Here is a 13,983-nt window from a genome sequence, read left to right as displayed (position 1 = left end):
CTTTGGACAAGTGCATTTACAGACACTAGTAGAATTATTATCTTCCCTCCTGGTCTTAGTTTTACTTCAGTAACATTTTATAACAAGGGCCAGCCAACTTTTTCGGTAGGGGGCCAGAGAGGAACTATTTTCAGCAGCGTGAGCTACATGGCCTTTGTTGCAACTCCTTGGCTCCACTTACTCAACTCTGTGGTTATGGTTAAAAGCAGCCATGGACAATACTGAAGTGAATTAGGGTGGCCGTGTGACGATAAAACTTTATGTCCAGATACTGAAATTTCAATTCATTTCATTTTTATGACTTACAAATTATCACTCTTTTGATTCCCGCCCCCCCCCCCCCCTCCGCCCACCCCCAATCCTTTAAAAATGTAAAACATGAGGACACATGCAATACTGAGAAGGCTAATCCCTATTTTGTAAAACTACTGTTTGGAATTCTCTGCTGTTTTTTTAGACAGCCTCTTATTCTAAAAAAATAACTTTGCTTTCCAGCCTGCTTTAGCCTGCTTGAATAATGAGGAAGATAAACTTAGCTGTCTGACCTTGTAGGCCAGAGACTAGATATGCCCATACTCTCAAGGCCATGCCAGGTGCACTTTTTAATTGGATAGAACTGTGTTGTTTTCAAGGCCAGCAGTGAGATAACCACTAAATGCACATAGGGCTGGCTCTTTAGTAAAAAGGGAAGTTCTGCTTGTAGCCTTGATTAGAATTTGAATTCATTTTCTCTAAGCCCACCGGTGAATAAAGTGTGACTCCAAACTCTCCGAGCATGGCTTGATTTATTCCGGTTCTCTGTAACAATACTTTCAACAGTAAAGATTAAAAGAAAAAAAAAAATCCAGATGCTAAACAACAACAAAAAAAGTAAAACGTTCTTAGCTTGCGGTGGACAGAACTTGACCTCCCGGCCTAGTTTGTTGGTGTTTTGGAAAATTCCTAACTTTAAAAAAAAGCCCATTATATACATGCACACTATTGCTGTGGATAACCATCTCCGCTGGAGGCTGAATGGAAAAGGAAAACAAAGTATTAATTTATTAATATGCTGATTTATTCACCGCGGCATCACCTCCCACAGCCCGCAGGTCCAGCCTCCAGGGAAGAGGGGGAGGTGGGCTGCCGGACCGAGTAACCATCCTCCCGGCGGCCGTCCGCGGGGCAGGGCCGCCCTCGGCGCAGACCCGCCGCCCGGCCCGCCGCCCGGCCTCCCGCGGGGGCGCGCAGCCGCACTGCTCCCGCCGCCCACCAACCTCGGTGCTCGACGCGCTCGGTTCGTGCGCGGAGGACCGGGCGCAGGGCTGCGGCGGGAGGGGCGCTGGGCCCGGCGGCGGCGCGGATGGAGGCCCCGCGGCCGTTCTGCGTGGCCGAGGAGCGCAGCGGCCACTGCGCGGTGGTGGACGGCGGCTCCCTCTACGTGTGGGGGGGCTACGTGGTAAGGGACGGGCGGACGGGCGGGACGGGCGGGCGGCCCCGAGGCGGGGGGTGGCGGTCCGGGCGGCGCGCCCGCGGGTGCTCCCGCTCCGAAGGCCCCGGACCCGCTCCCCGCGGCTCCCCGCGGCCCGGCGGGCCTGCCCCCCAGCAGCCCCCGCGCGGTCAGGGGTCCTCGGTGCTTCGGAGATTTAAAAGTCCGCACCGGACGCCGTGGGGTATCGTTTTGTGAATAGTACTTTGTCTCCAGGCGCAGTTGGAAATTAAATGCCGAAATCACCGAATCATTTACATATTTAGAAGCAATTTTTAGTGGCATTCCTGTAGGAAGGGCATACATACCAAGGAACGCTGGGTCACCTGGTAACACATTTCCAGATTTACTTGGAAATGTCACTGTTGCCAGATGGATAATTACGATTTTTGTTTTCAAATCTCAAGATAGAGTCACTCATATTACTAACAATATACTAGAGAATATTATTAAAATTTCTTACTATCCTGGAAGTTTGAGTGTATTTGTTTTGTTTCTATAATCATTGGATTATAGAATCAAGGATTCTAAAGCTGGAGATAGTCCAAGAATATATGCCAGCCCTTTAGTTTGCAGATAAAAAAAAGCCAGCCATTTGGAAGTAGAACCTACATTTTCTGACTGTCTCGATACTACTGTGACAGGTGTAACATGACTGCATCGTTCACTGAAATAAAGTACATAGTATCTATGTTAAATGATTCTCAAACCTAAGTTGGTTTTTGTTGTTTTGTTTGTGTGTTTGTTTTTAATTTGGTGCAGTATCAGGATGGGAAAATTAGAAGTAACCTTTGAGTGCCTACTATACCTGGTATGTGCTAGAAACTCTCTTATCCCTAATCATATGTAATCCTTATTGTATCTTGTAAGTAATATTCTATTTTAAAAATAAGAACAGTGAGTCAATGAGAATGAATAACTTGAATGGCCATTGACCTCAAGGGTAGCAGATTCCAACTAGATATATTGGGTTTCCAAAGCCTATTTTTTTTCTGTGATAAGTGAACATACGTTAGGTTACTGTGCTTTCTTAATGTCTGATATTTCCACCATTTGTTCTTGACAAAAAAGTAGTCTAGACATAATGATGGTTTTATGCAAAGAAATATTTTGATGTAGCGGTGTCAACCTTCATCTACTATTTTGATTCTTAATATTGTAAAAGTTAAGTGAAAAAATTCTCACTTAAAATAGTAGTTTTTAATATGATATTTGGTAACAGTATAGATTTCTTTTTGGCCCATAGATGTCTGAATTTTTTGTATCTCATTTTAATCTTGAAAATTGTATAATTAATAAGATGCCAGGTCTTTAGGTGGCAGTCAGTGAATTAAAAATCTTTTCATACTACTTATTGATCCAATGAATAGTGTGCTGTAAGAACCACCCTGGAAAGTACTATACAGATTTAGACTGAGACTAATACTTTTTAAATTCCAGTGATTATCAGCAGTTAAAATATTTCTAAGGCATAAGTGAAAGGAAAGGGATAGTGAGAGGCATAAAAGAAGATGTGACATAACATGAGAAAAAGTATTCTTCCGACAATTGTTTTATTCAGAACCTTCTGAACAGAAGATAGCTGAAAGGCCCTGGAATCTGAAGGCAATCCAAACCAGTAGTCAGTAGTTAAGAATAATGATCAGATGATTCCAGATTGTTATGTTCCAATCACAATTTTCCATATTTGTTTAAATTGACAAACATATACCCTAAAACTTTTAAAAAATAATTCTTTATTATTGAAAGTATTACACATGTCCCCTTTTCCCCTCCATTGGCCCCCTCCAGCCTGCCCAAGCCCCCCCGCCCCAGGCCCTCACCACCCCATTGTCTGTGTCCGTGGGCCATGCATATATGCATACAAGATCCTTGGTTGATTACCTCCCACCCACCGACCCTCCCTACCTTCCCTCCCAGATTCTACACTCTGTTCCATGCTTCCATGTCTCTGGATCCACTCCCTTCATCAGTTTATTTTGTTACTTAGATTCCACATAAGGGTGAGATCATGGGATACTTGTCTTTCTCTAACTGACTTATTTCACTTAGCATGATACTGTGCAGGTCCCTCCATCTGTCTCAAAGGGTAAGAGATCCTTCTTTTTACTGCTGCATAGTATTCCATTGGATAAATGTACCACAGCTTTTTTATCCACTCATCTACTGACTAGAGGCCCAGTGCACGAATTTCATGCACCGGGAGGGGGGGGGTCTCACAGCCTGGCCTGTGCCCCCTCGGGGATGTCCGACTGGCAGTTGGACATCCTTAGTGCTGCCACGGAGGCAGGAGAGGTTCCCGCCACTGCTGCTGTGCTCACCAGCCGTGAGCCTGGTTCGGGGCTTCTGGCTGAGCAGCGCTCCCCCTGCGGGACCCCACTGACCACCAAGGGGCAGTTCCTGCGTCGAGCATCTGCCCTCTGGTGGTCAGTGTGCATCATAGCGACCGGTTGTTCCGCCGTTCGGTCAATTTGCATATTAGCTTTTTATTATATAGTATGGGCACTCAGGCTGTTTCCAGATCTTAGCTATTGTAAATTGTGCTGCTATGAACATAGGGGTGCATACATTCTTTCTGATTGGTGTTTCAGGTTTCTTTATATCCTAAGACTTTTGAATGGCTAAGTTACTTATTATGCTATTGTCAAACATATTCTAAAGGACATTGTATCTGAGAACACCCCTACTTCTAAAGGTAAGAGTGGCAATGCCAAAAAAAAAAAGTAAGTGGTAAATTTTAATTGGTGCCAATTCTTTTTTCCTAGTTCTTCCATATCCTTTCCAGATTACTGAAATTCATACAAACTTTAGTGCTGCTTCTAGGGACATTTAAAAATTGTGAGTAGTTTTCCCAAATTTTGGAAGAAAAGCAGTGTTTTAGCATGTTTGCAGATGATATATGCTTTCCTCTTAAGTCTTAATCATATGAATGCTTTTATTTCTACAGTACAACTGATGTTAATACATTTTGCTATAAACTTTTCCTTACAGAAGACATCTGCATAAATACGCTTAAATACTATTTCTGTTTTGAATATGTACTTAAAGGCAAGAAGGGTCAATTCAGGAAATATTTGAAAAGAATAAAAGTGGGAGGCTTACAGTGGCAGTTATTAAAATGTATCACAATACTGTAGTAATTAAATCAGTGGTCCTGATGCAAGTTGAGAGAGCATGAGGGGATGGAAAAGAAATTACATAAACAGCCAAGCATACAGATAGTTTGTGTTTAAAGGTAGCAATTCAATTCTGGAAAAACAATCACTTATTCAATAAATGGTCCAGGAATAGCTGGAGGAAAATGATAGTAGAGTTTTAAGATTGGAGAGTTAAATGTAGAAAAATTAAGCTGTACTAAACCAGAAGAAAAGATGTGACTCTTGTAAAAACCTTGAGTTGGGAAAAGAAAAACTGAATTGGGAAAAATTATAAAAGAAAAATATTGGTAGATTAAACTTAAAAAAATGTATACTGTGTTTTTTAAACAGTAACTTTTTAATGCAGTAACTCTCACTATAAAGTGAGAAGGCAAATGACAAACTGGGGAAAGTATTTGCAACATATATGATAGGTAAAGTTCCATTTCTGTTGGAATTTGTTTACCTTCTATAATTGAAACTTTGTAGCTTGAGTGGAGGCTTAGGCCTGGCAAGGGCAGGCGGAAAGCTTGGCTTGCTCTGTTACCTGGGAAACCTTGCTCTCTGTGGCTGTAGCCATCTTGGTTGGGTTTATTTTCATACTCGCTCTGATTGGCTGGTGGGCTTGGCTTGTGGGTGTAGCAAAGGTATGGTCAATTTGCATATTACTCTTTTATTAGGTAGGATGATATCAAGGGTGTTATCAAGGCATGTTTGGATATCCATAGGAATGATCTAGTAGAGAAGGGAAACTTGATGTAGGAAAGAACGGATAATTTTGTTTTCTATTTTTTAAAAATTCTTGACACTATTACAGATATCCCCCATTGCCCCTCCTTTACCCACCTCCACCCAGTCCCTGCACCCCCTCCCTCTGGCCATTACCACACTGCTGTCTGTGTCCATGGGTTATGCCCTTAGGCTAATCCCTTCATCTGCTTTCATCGATCCTCCATGTCCCCTCCCCTCTGACCTCTGTCAGTCTGTTCCATGTATCCATGCCTCTAGTTCTATTTTGTCAGTTTATTTTGTTCATTGGATTCCACATATAAGTGAGGTCATATGATATTTGTCTTTCTTTGTCTGGCTTATTTTGCTTAGCATAATAATCTCCAGGTCCATCCATTCTGTGGTACAAGGTAAGAGTTCATTCTTTTTTACAGCCACATAGTATCTCACTGTGTAAATATACCACAGCTTTCCCCCCCACTCCTCTACAGATGAGCACTTGGGCTGTTTCCAAATCCTGGCTATTGTAAACAATGCTGCTATGAACATAGAGGTGCATATATTCTTTCTGATGGATATTTTGGGATTCTTAGGACATATTCCCAGAAGTAGGATCCCTGGGTCAAAAGGCAGTTCCATTTTTAATATTTTGAGGAAACTCTACACTGTTTTCCACAGTGGCTGCACCAGTCTGCATTCCCACCAACAGTGCACGAGGGATCCCTTTTCTCCACAAGAAGAGATAATTTTGTAGCGAAATTTCTGAGAAAGTGAGAAGGAACTAGGTCCAAATTTTTCTTTTTCTTTTTTAAATACAACATTAAAAGTATTTATTTATTTCCATTTTTTTATTGATTAAGATATTACATGTGTACATATCTTCCCATTGCCCCCCCCCCCCACTCCCATACATGCCCTCACCCCCCAGTGTTTTGCATCCATTGGTTATGCTTATATACATGCATACAAGTCCTTCGGTTGATCTCTTATTTCCCTCCCCCCCAACCTTCCTGCTGTAATTTGACAGTCTGTTTGATGTTTTACTGCCTCTGTATCTATCTTTTTGTTCATCAGGTTATAATGTTCTTTATTATCCATAAATGAGTGAGATCATGTGGTACTTTTCTTTCATTGACTGGCTTATTTCACTTAGCATAATGCTCTCCAGTTCCATCCATGCTGCTGCAAATGGTAAGAATTCCTTCTTTTTTATAGCAACGTAGTATTCCATTGTGTAGTTTTCTAATCTACTCATCTGCTGACGGGCACTTAGGCTGTTTCCAAATCTTAGCTATGGTAAATTGTGCTGCTATGAACATAGGGGTGCATATATCCTTTCTGATTGGTGTTTCTAGCTTCTTGGGATATATTCCTAGAAGTGGGATTACTGGGTCAAATGGGAGTTCCATTTTTAGTTTTTTGAGGAAACGCCATACTGTTCTCCACAATGGCTGTACCAGTCTGTATTCCCACCAGCAGTTCACGAGGGTTCCTTTTTCTCTGCATCCTCGCCAGCACTTGTCATTTGTTGATGATTGCCATTCTGATAGGTGTGAAATGGTACCGCATTGTCATTTTGATTTGCATCTCTCGGATGATTAGTGACTTTGAGCATGTTTTCATATGTTTCTTGGCCTTCCTTCTGTCTTCTTTTGAAAAGTACCTATTTAGGTCCGTTGCCCATTTTTTTCTTGTGTTGTTTATCTTCCTTTTATTAAGTTGTATGAGTTCCCGGTAAATTTTGGAGATTAAACCTTTATCAGTGATAACATTGGCAAATATGCTCTCCCATACAGTGGGCCTTCTTGTTGTTTTGTTGATAGTTTCTTTTGCTGTGCAGAAGCTTTTTATTTTGATGTAGTCCCATTTGTTTATTTTCTCTTTAGTTTCCATTGCCCTAGGAGTGGTATTGGTGAAGAAATTGCTTTGGCATATGTCTCAGATTTCTCTGCCTGTGAATTCCTCCAGTATTTTTATGGTTTCCTGTCTTATGTTTAAGTCCTTTATCCATTTTGAGTTTATTTTTGTGTATGGTGTAAATTTGTGGTCTAGTTTCATTTTTTTGCATGTATCTGTCCAATTTTCCCAACACCATTTATTGAAGAGACTGTCTTGACTCCATTGTATGTTCATACCTCCTTTGTCAAATATTAATTGAGCATAGTGGTTTGGGTCGATATCTGGATTCTCTATTCTGTTTCATTGATCTATATGCCTGTTCTTGTGCCAGTACCAGGCTGTTTTGAGAACAGTGGCTTTGTAATACAGCTTGAAATCTGGTATTGAGATTCCACCTACTTTGTTCTTCTTTCTCAGGATTGCTGTGGCTATTCTGCGTCTTTTTTTAAAAAATATATTTTAATGATTTTTCACGGAGAGGAAGGGAGAGGGATAGAGAGCTAGAAACATCGATGAGAGAGAAACATCGACTAGCTGCCTCCTGCACACCCCCTACCGGGGATGTGCCCGCAACATTGTACATGCCCTTGACCGGAATCGAACCTGGGACCTTTCAGTCTGCAGGCTGACGCTCTATCCACTGAGCAAAACCGGTTTCGGCCGTCTTTTTTTATTCCAAATGAATTTTTAGAGAGTTCTTTCTAGGTCTGTGAAATATGCCGTTGGTATTTTAATGGGGAGTGCATTGAATCTATAGATTGCTTTGTGTAGTATGGACATTTTAATGATGTTCATTCTACCAATCCATGAACACGGTATGCTCTTCCATCTATTTATGTCTTCCTCTATCTCTTTTTTTCAATGTCCTGTAGTTTTCTGAGTAGAGGTCTTTTACCTCCTTAGTTAGGTTTATTCCTAGGTATCTTAATTTTTTTGGTGCAATGGTAAATGGGATTGTTTTCTTATTCTCTCTTTCTGTAAGTTCACTGTTGGTGTATAGAAATGCCATAGATTTCTTGGCACTAATTTTGTATCCTGCTATATTGCCAAATTCATTTATTAAGTCTAATAATTTTTTGATGGAGTCTTTAGGGTTTTCTATGTACAATATCATGTCATCTGTGAGTAATGACAATTTTACTTCTTCTTTTCCAATTTGGATGCCCTTTATTTCTTCTTCTTGTCTGATTGCTGTGGCTAGCATTTCCAGTACTATGTTGAACAGGAGTGGTGAAAGCAGGCATCCCTGTCTTGTTCCTATTCTTAGGGGAAATGGTTTTAGTTTTTGCCCATTGAGTATGATGTTGGCTGTGGGTTTGTCATATATAGCTTTTATTATGTTGAGGTATGGTCCTTCTATTCCCACCTTGGTGAGAGTTTTTATCAAAAATGGGTGTTGGATTTTGTCAAATGCTTTTTCTGCATCAATTGATATGACTATGTGGTTTTTATTTCTCAATTTGTTTATGTGATGTATCATGTTTATTGATTTATGGATATTGTACCATTCTTGCATCCCTGGGATAAATCCTACTTGGTCATGGTGTATGATCTTTCTGATGTACTCCTGGATTCTATTTGCTAGAATTTTGTTGAGGATTTTGGCATCTATGTTCATGAGGGATATTGGCCTGCAATTCTCTTTCATTTTGTTGTATTTATCTGGTTTTGGTATTAGGGTGATGCTGGCTTCATAGAATGAGCTTGGAAGTGTTCCTTCCTCTTGAATTTATTGGAATAGTCTGAGCAGGATAGGTTTTAGTTCTTCCTTGAATGTTTGGTAAAACTCCCCTGTGAAGCTGTCTGGCCCCAGGCTTTTGTTTGCCAGGAGCTTTTTAATGAATGCTTCAATTTCTTCCATAGTTATTGGCCTATTGAGATGTTTAGATTCTTCCTGGTTGAATTTTGGAAGGTTGTATTTTTCTAGTAATATGTCCATTTCCTCCATTTTGTCCAGTTTCTTGGAATAGAGTTGTTCATAATATTTTTTAACAGTCCTTTGAATTTCAGTGGGGTCTTGTTGGTATTTCTCCTCTTTTCATTTCTGATTTTGTTTATTTGGGTCCTCTCTCTTTGCTTCTTGGTGAGCCTGACGAGATGTTCACCAATCTTGTTTATCCTCTCAAAGAACCAACTCTTGGTTTTGTTGATCTTTTGTATTGTTTTTTTGGTCTCTATGTCATTTATCTCTGCTCTGATCTTTATTATTTCCTTCCTTCTGCCTACACTGAGCTTTTCTTGTTGCTCTCTTTCTAACTCTTTGAGTTGTAGGGTTAAATAATTTATTACCATAGTTTCTTGTTTTTTGCATTAGGCTTGTAGAGCTATGAACTTCCCTCTCAAGACTGCTTTTGCTGTGTCCCATAGATTTTGGATTGTTGTGTTTTCATTGTCATTTGTTGCCATGATGTTTTTTATTTCTTCCTTGATCTCTCTGGTAACCCAGTCATTGTTTAATAGCATGCTATTTAGTCTCCAGGTGTTTGATTTTTTTGGATTGTTTTTATTGTAGTTGATTTCCAGTTTTATGCCATTGTGATCTGAGAAGATGCTTGATATGATTTCTATCTTCTTGAATTTGAAGAGACTTTGCCTGTGTCCTAATATGTGGTCTATCCTTGAAAATGTTCCATGTGCACTGGAGAAGAATGTAGATTCTGTAGCTTTGGGGTGAAATGTTCTAAAGATGTCAATTAAGTCCATCTGGTCTAGTGTGTCATTTAGGATTGCTGTTTCTTTGCTGATTTTTTGTTTAGTTGATTTATCCAGTTGCTTCAGTTGGGTATTAAGGTCCCTTACTATGACTGTATTGCTATCAATCTCTCCCTTCATATCTTCCAGAAGTTGTTTTATGTTTTTGGGTGCTCCTGTATTGGGTGCATATATGTTTACCAGAGTTATATTTTCTTGTTGAATTGCTCCCTTTAGTATTATGTAGTGGCCTTCCTTATGTCTTGCTATGGCCTTTACTTTGAGGTCTATTTTATCAGATGTAAGTGTCACAACCCCAGCTTTTTTCTCATTTCCATTTGCCTGAAAAATGTTTTTCCATCCTTTCACTCTTGGTCTGTGTGAATCCTTTGCTCTGAGGTGGGTCTCTTGTAGACAGCAAATATATGGGTCATGTTTGCTTATCCATTCAGCTACCCTAGGTCTTTTGATTGGTGCATTTAACCCATTTATGTTTAATGTTATTATTGATAAGTACATGTTTGTTGTCATATTTTTCCTTAATGTTTGTGTTTCTTCTTGCCTTTCTCTTTCTTCCATTTTCAGCAGTCCCTTTAGCATTTCTTGCATTGCTGGCTTGGTAGTGATAAACTCTCTTAGCCCTTTTTTGTCTGTGAAGCTCCTGATTCCACCTTCAATTTTGAATGATAGCCTTGCTGGGTATAGTATTCTTGCTTTGCATGACTTTGTAAATTTCATTTCATTCCCTTCTGGCCTCGAGTGTTTCTGTTGAGAAATCCATTGACACTCTAATAGGAGAACCCTTGTAGGTAACTTTCTGTCTCTCTCTGGCAGCCTTTAAGGTTCTTACTTTGTCATTGGTGTTTGCAAATTTAATTATGATGAGTCTTGGTGTCGGTCTTTTAGGGTTCATCTTGTTTGGGACTCTATGTGCTTCTTGGACTTGCATGTTTTTTTTTTCTTGCCAATATCAGGGAAGTTTTCTGTCATTATTTCTTCAAACAGGTTTTCTGTTCCTTGCTTCTCTTCCTCTCCTTCTGGTACCCCTATTATGCGAATGTTGTTTTGTTTTGTGTTGTCCCAAAGCTCCCTTAGGCTCTCCTCTTGCTTTTTAACCTTTTGCACTCGGATGTCGAGTGTGACTCAACACGGTTAGCATCGGTAGCAGCTCGTATGTCGAATTGTATTGAATGTATCAATAATTTGAAATATAAAAAAATCCAAATAAATAAGTTTGTATGAAAAGAAACTCCAGTTTTTTATTCTACTGCCACGCTTTGTAAAATCTGGGGTATTTAAAAAATTAAATCCCGAGTAGAATAAAGGAATTGAGAAAAAAGCAAGCGAGTGCAAAGGGTTAAATCTTCTTTCCAGTTGCTGCTGAGTTTGTGTGTTTTTTCCTACCTTGTCTTCTAATTTGCTGATGCGGTCCTCAGCCTCTTCTAGTTTACTGTTTAAGCCTTCCATTGTGTTCTTTATTGCAGCTATGTCGTTCTTCATCTCCTCTTGGTTCCTTTTCATGTTGGCGACATTCTCATTCAGCTCCTTATAATTCTCATTGAGTTGTGTGTATTTGTCATCCAGCCGTTTGAGCATCCTTATAACCATTACTCTGAATTCATTTTCTGGTATGTTGCTAGCATCAAGATCATTTAACTCTCTTTCTGGTGATTCCTCTTTTTCCCTCCTTTGGGGATTGCTTTTTTGTCTTCCCATGTTTTCCTGTAATGTTTTAATTGTAGATCCAATTGCTTTGCTACCCAGGTTCTTTTGGGGATGGTGCTACTGGTGTAATCTCTCAGGTCTCTTGGGATTGGTAATCTAGTATAGCTTCCTACTTGAGCTATTTGGGTTCTCTTGATGTAGGCCTGCGAGCTGGAGAGGCACAACTGCGGTGTCTAGAAGTCAGCAGCCGTGGAGGAGGTTGACCCAATTTTTGTTGTCTTGTACCCTTGATTGAAATCACGCGTGCTCAGTGGGGACTCACAGTGGCACCCAGGAACCGTCTGTTGGGGTGATGGGGCTCAGGGGGCCTGTTCTCTGGAAAGGCGTGACTGTGGTGTCCAAAGTTCTGTAGTTGTGGGCTGGGCAGACTCAGTTTTTGCTGCTGCACCTGTGGTGGATAGGGACTTGCTCCCAGTGGCGGCTCACAGGGGCACCCACGGTACGTTTGGCAGCGAGGCACACTGAAGCACTCTGAAGGGCCCTGGCAGTGTAGCCGCGTAATTGAGGCGTATGTGGGCAGGTATCCAGGATGAGTGAATTCAGAATTTCTACTGCTGGGGGAAGTGCATCCCTGTTTGTCAAAGATCACACCCAGGGAGAGCTCACAGTGGCTCCCACGAGTGCCCTGTGGATAGATGGGCTCAGGGGGCCTGCCTGTTGGAAATGCACATCTGTGGAGGTGCCTTTGCCAGCGCAGAGCTCTGACACACTCTGAGGGACCCTGGCACTGAAGTTGCACAGCTGGGGTGTCCGTGGCAGCTATTCAGGAAGAGGGAGTTCAGAATTTCTACTTCAGGGCCTCGTGCCCTTGTCTGTACAGAATCACACCCGTGGGGGCTCCCAGTGGCTCCCAGGCGCTACCTACAGAGTGGTGTGCCCTGGATGCCTGCGTGCTGGAATCGCGCTAATGTGGTGTCCGGAGTTCTGCCGCTGGGGAGGGGGAGGTTGCACTTACTGCTGCCGAGCAGTGCACCTTTGGAGGTGGAGGTCCCAGGGTCCACGGGTCTGCAGGTGGGGCAGTGGGATTTTGGCTGGAGTGGCTGCTGGGTCGCTGGGCCAGCTCCAAGGCCTGTCTGGTTGGTGGTGCTGATGAATTCCTAAAAAAGGCCGTTCTCCCCTTCAAGATGGCGTGGGCTCCGTGCCTGAGTCCCGCAGTCCGGGTAGTGCCTGCAGCGGTGGTAGTCTCTCCCTGTCCAAGAGAGCCTGTCTGCCAGCCCCTGCTGCTCCTGCGGGGATTTAACTGTCCCTCACTCACTCACACACACACCCAACACATCCACAGACTCTCCTTTCATCCCCTTACTCACTTCCTCTCCCTCACCTCCGTCCTGCCAGCCGCCATCTTCCCTGTCTCCTCCCAAATTTTTCAATTCTGCACTTCATTTGTGTTTTTGTACCACCTCCTTTAAAAGAAAAGGGACTTTTCTTTTTAATCAGGCTGAGGTGACCATGCAATCAGTTTAATAGGTATTATTCACTTACTCAACAAATATTCCATTTGCTTTTTACGTGTCAGGCACTGTGCTAGGCTCTAGACACTAAATTATAACAACATAAACATGGTCCATGCACTCATGAAGCTTATAGGTTAATGGTGATAGTCGGGGGTGGGTATGATCCAGACAAAGGACTTTGAAGGGCAAGTAGAGGACTGTAGGAGAGCATTTAATAGGTTACTTAATCCTTCAACCTTATTCTGGGTTAGTAGAGAAGGGACATTTAAGCTGTTTCCAAAGAATGAGTGAGTTAGCCAGAAAAATTCCTGGAAGCATTCCAAGAAGAGAGAAGAGCGTAATTGAAGCCCTGTTGCAGCAGGAATTTGCAGAGGTTTGGGAATTGACAGAAGACTAGAGCATAATGAGTAAAAGACAATATGAGCCGGAGGGACAGCAGATACCAAATAGAACAGACCCAAGAATTTTAGCCTATCCTGAGAGCACTAGGAAAGTATTGAAGGGACATAAACAGAGTCATGACAGAATCCATTTTTGTAATATTTTGGTTATAAAGGTATACACACAAAGATACTGACACTATTAAACTTTAGAATCATACAACTATCTCCCCTTTTTCAAATTATTTGTTTACTTAGCTATTAAGTATGAGTTCTCAGTCAGACATAAGTGGAAGTTGCCTTGGAATTAATAAAATGATTTTCTGCTGTGTGTGTGTGTGTGTGTGTGTGTGTGTGAGAGAGAGAGAGAGAGAGAGAGAGAGAGAGAGAGAGAGAGAGAGGGAGGAAGGAGATAGCTGGTAGTCAAGATACTATTTTTAAAATTTAACATAGCAATGAGAATTTACCTAAATTTACTTAGCATGCCAATAATTTATGCA

The 13,983-nt window shown here is 41.6% G+C and overlaps 1 protein-coding gene across 2 annotated transcripts in view; it reads left to right on the top strand.

The window, feature by feature from the left end:
* Positions 1-1,125: 1,125 nt before the first annotated feature.
* KLHDC1 (kelch domain containing 1) overlaps positions 1,126-13,983 on the top strand; it is a 60,797-nt gene continuing 47,939 nt past the window's right edge. For both annotated transcript variants that reach the window (XM_079772025.1, XM_079772024.1), the window contains exon 1: positions 1,126-1,438. In XM_079772025.1, coding sequence (XP_079628151.1) covers positions 1,343-1,438 — 96 coding nt within the window. In that variant the 5' untranslated portion in view covers positions 1,126-1,342. The remainder of the gene's footprint in view (positions 1,439-13,983) is intronic.

This window comes from Cnephaeus nilssonii (assembly GCF_951640355.1).
Source record: "Cnephaeus nilssonii genome assembly, chromosome: 1".
In the NCBI taxonomy this organism is placed as follows: domain Eukaryota; kingdom Metazoa; phylum Chordata; class Mammalia; order Chiroptera; family Vespertilionidae; genus Cnephaeus; species Cnephaeus nilssonii.
This window is presented reverse-complemented; position numbering and strand designations above follow the sequence as displayed.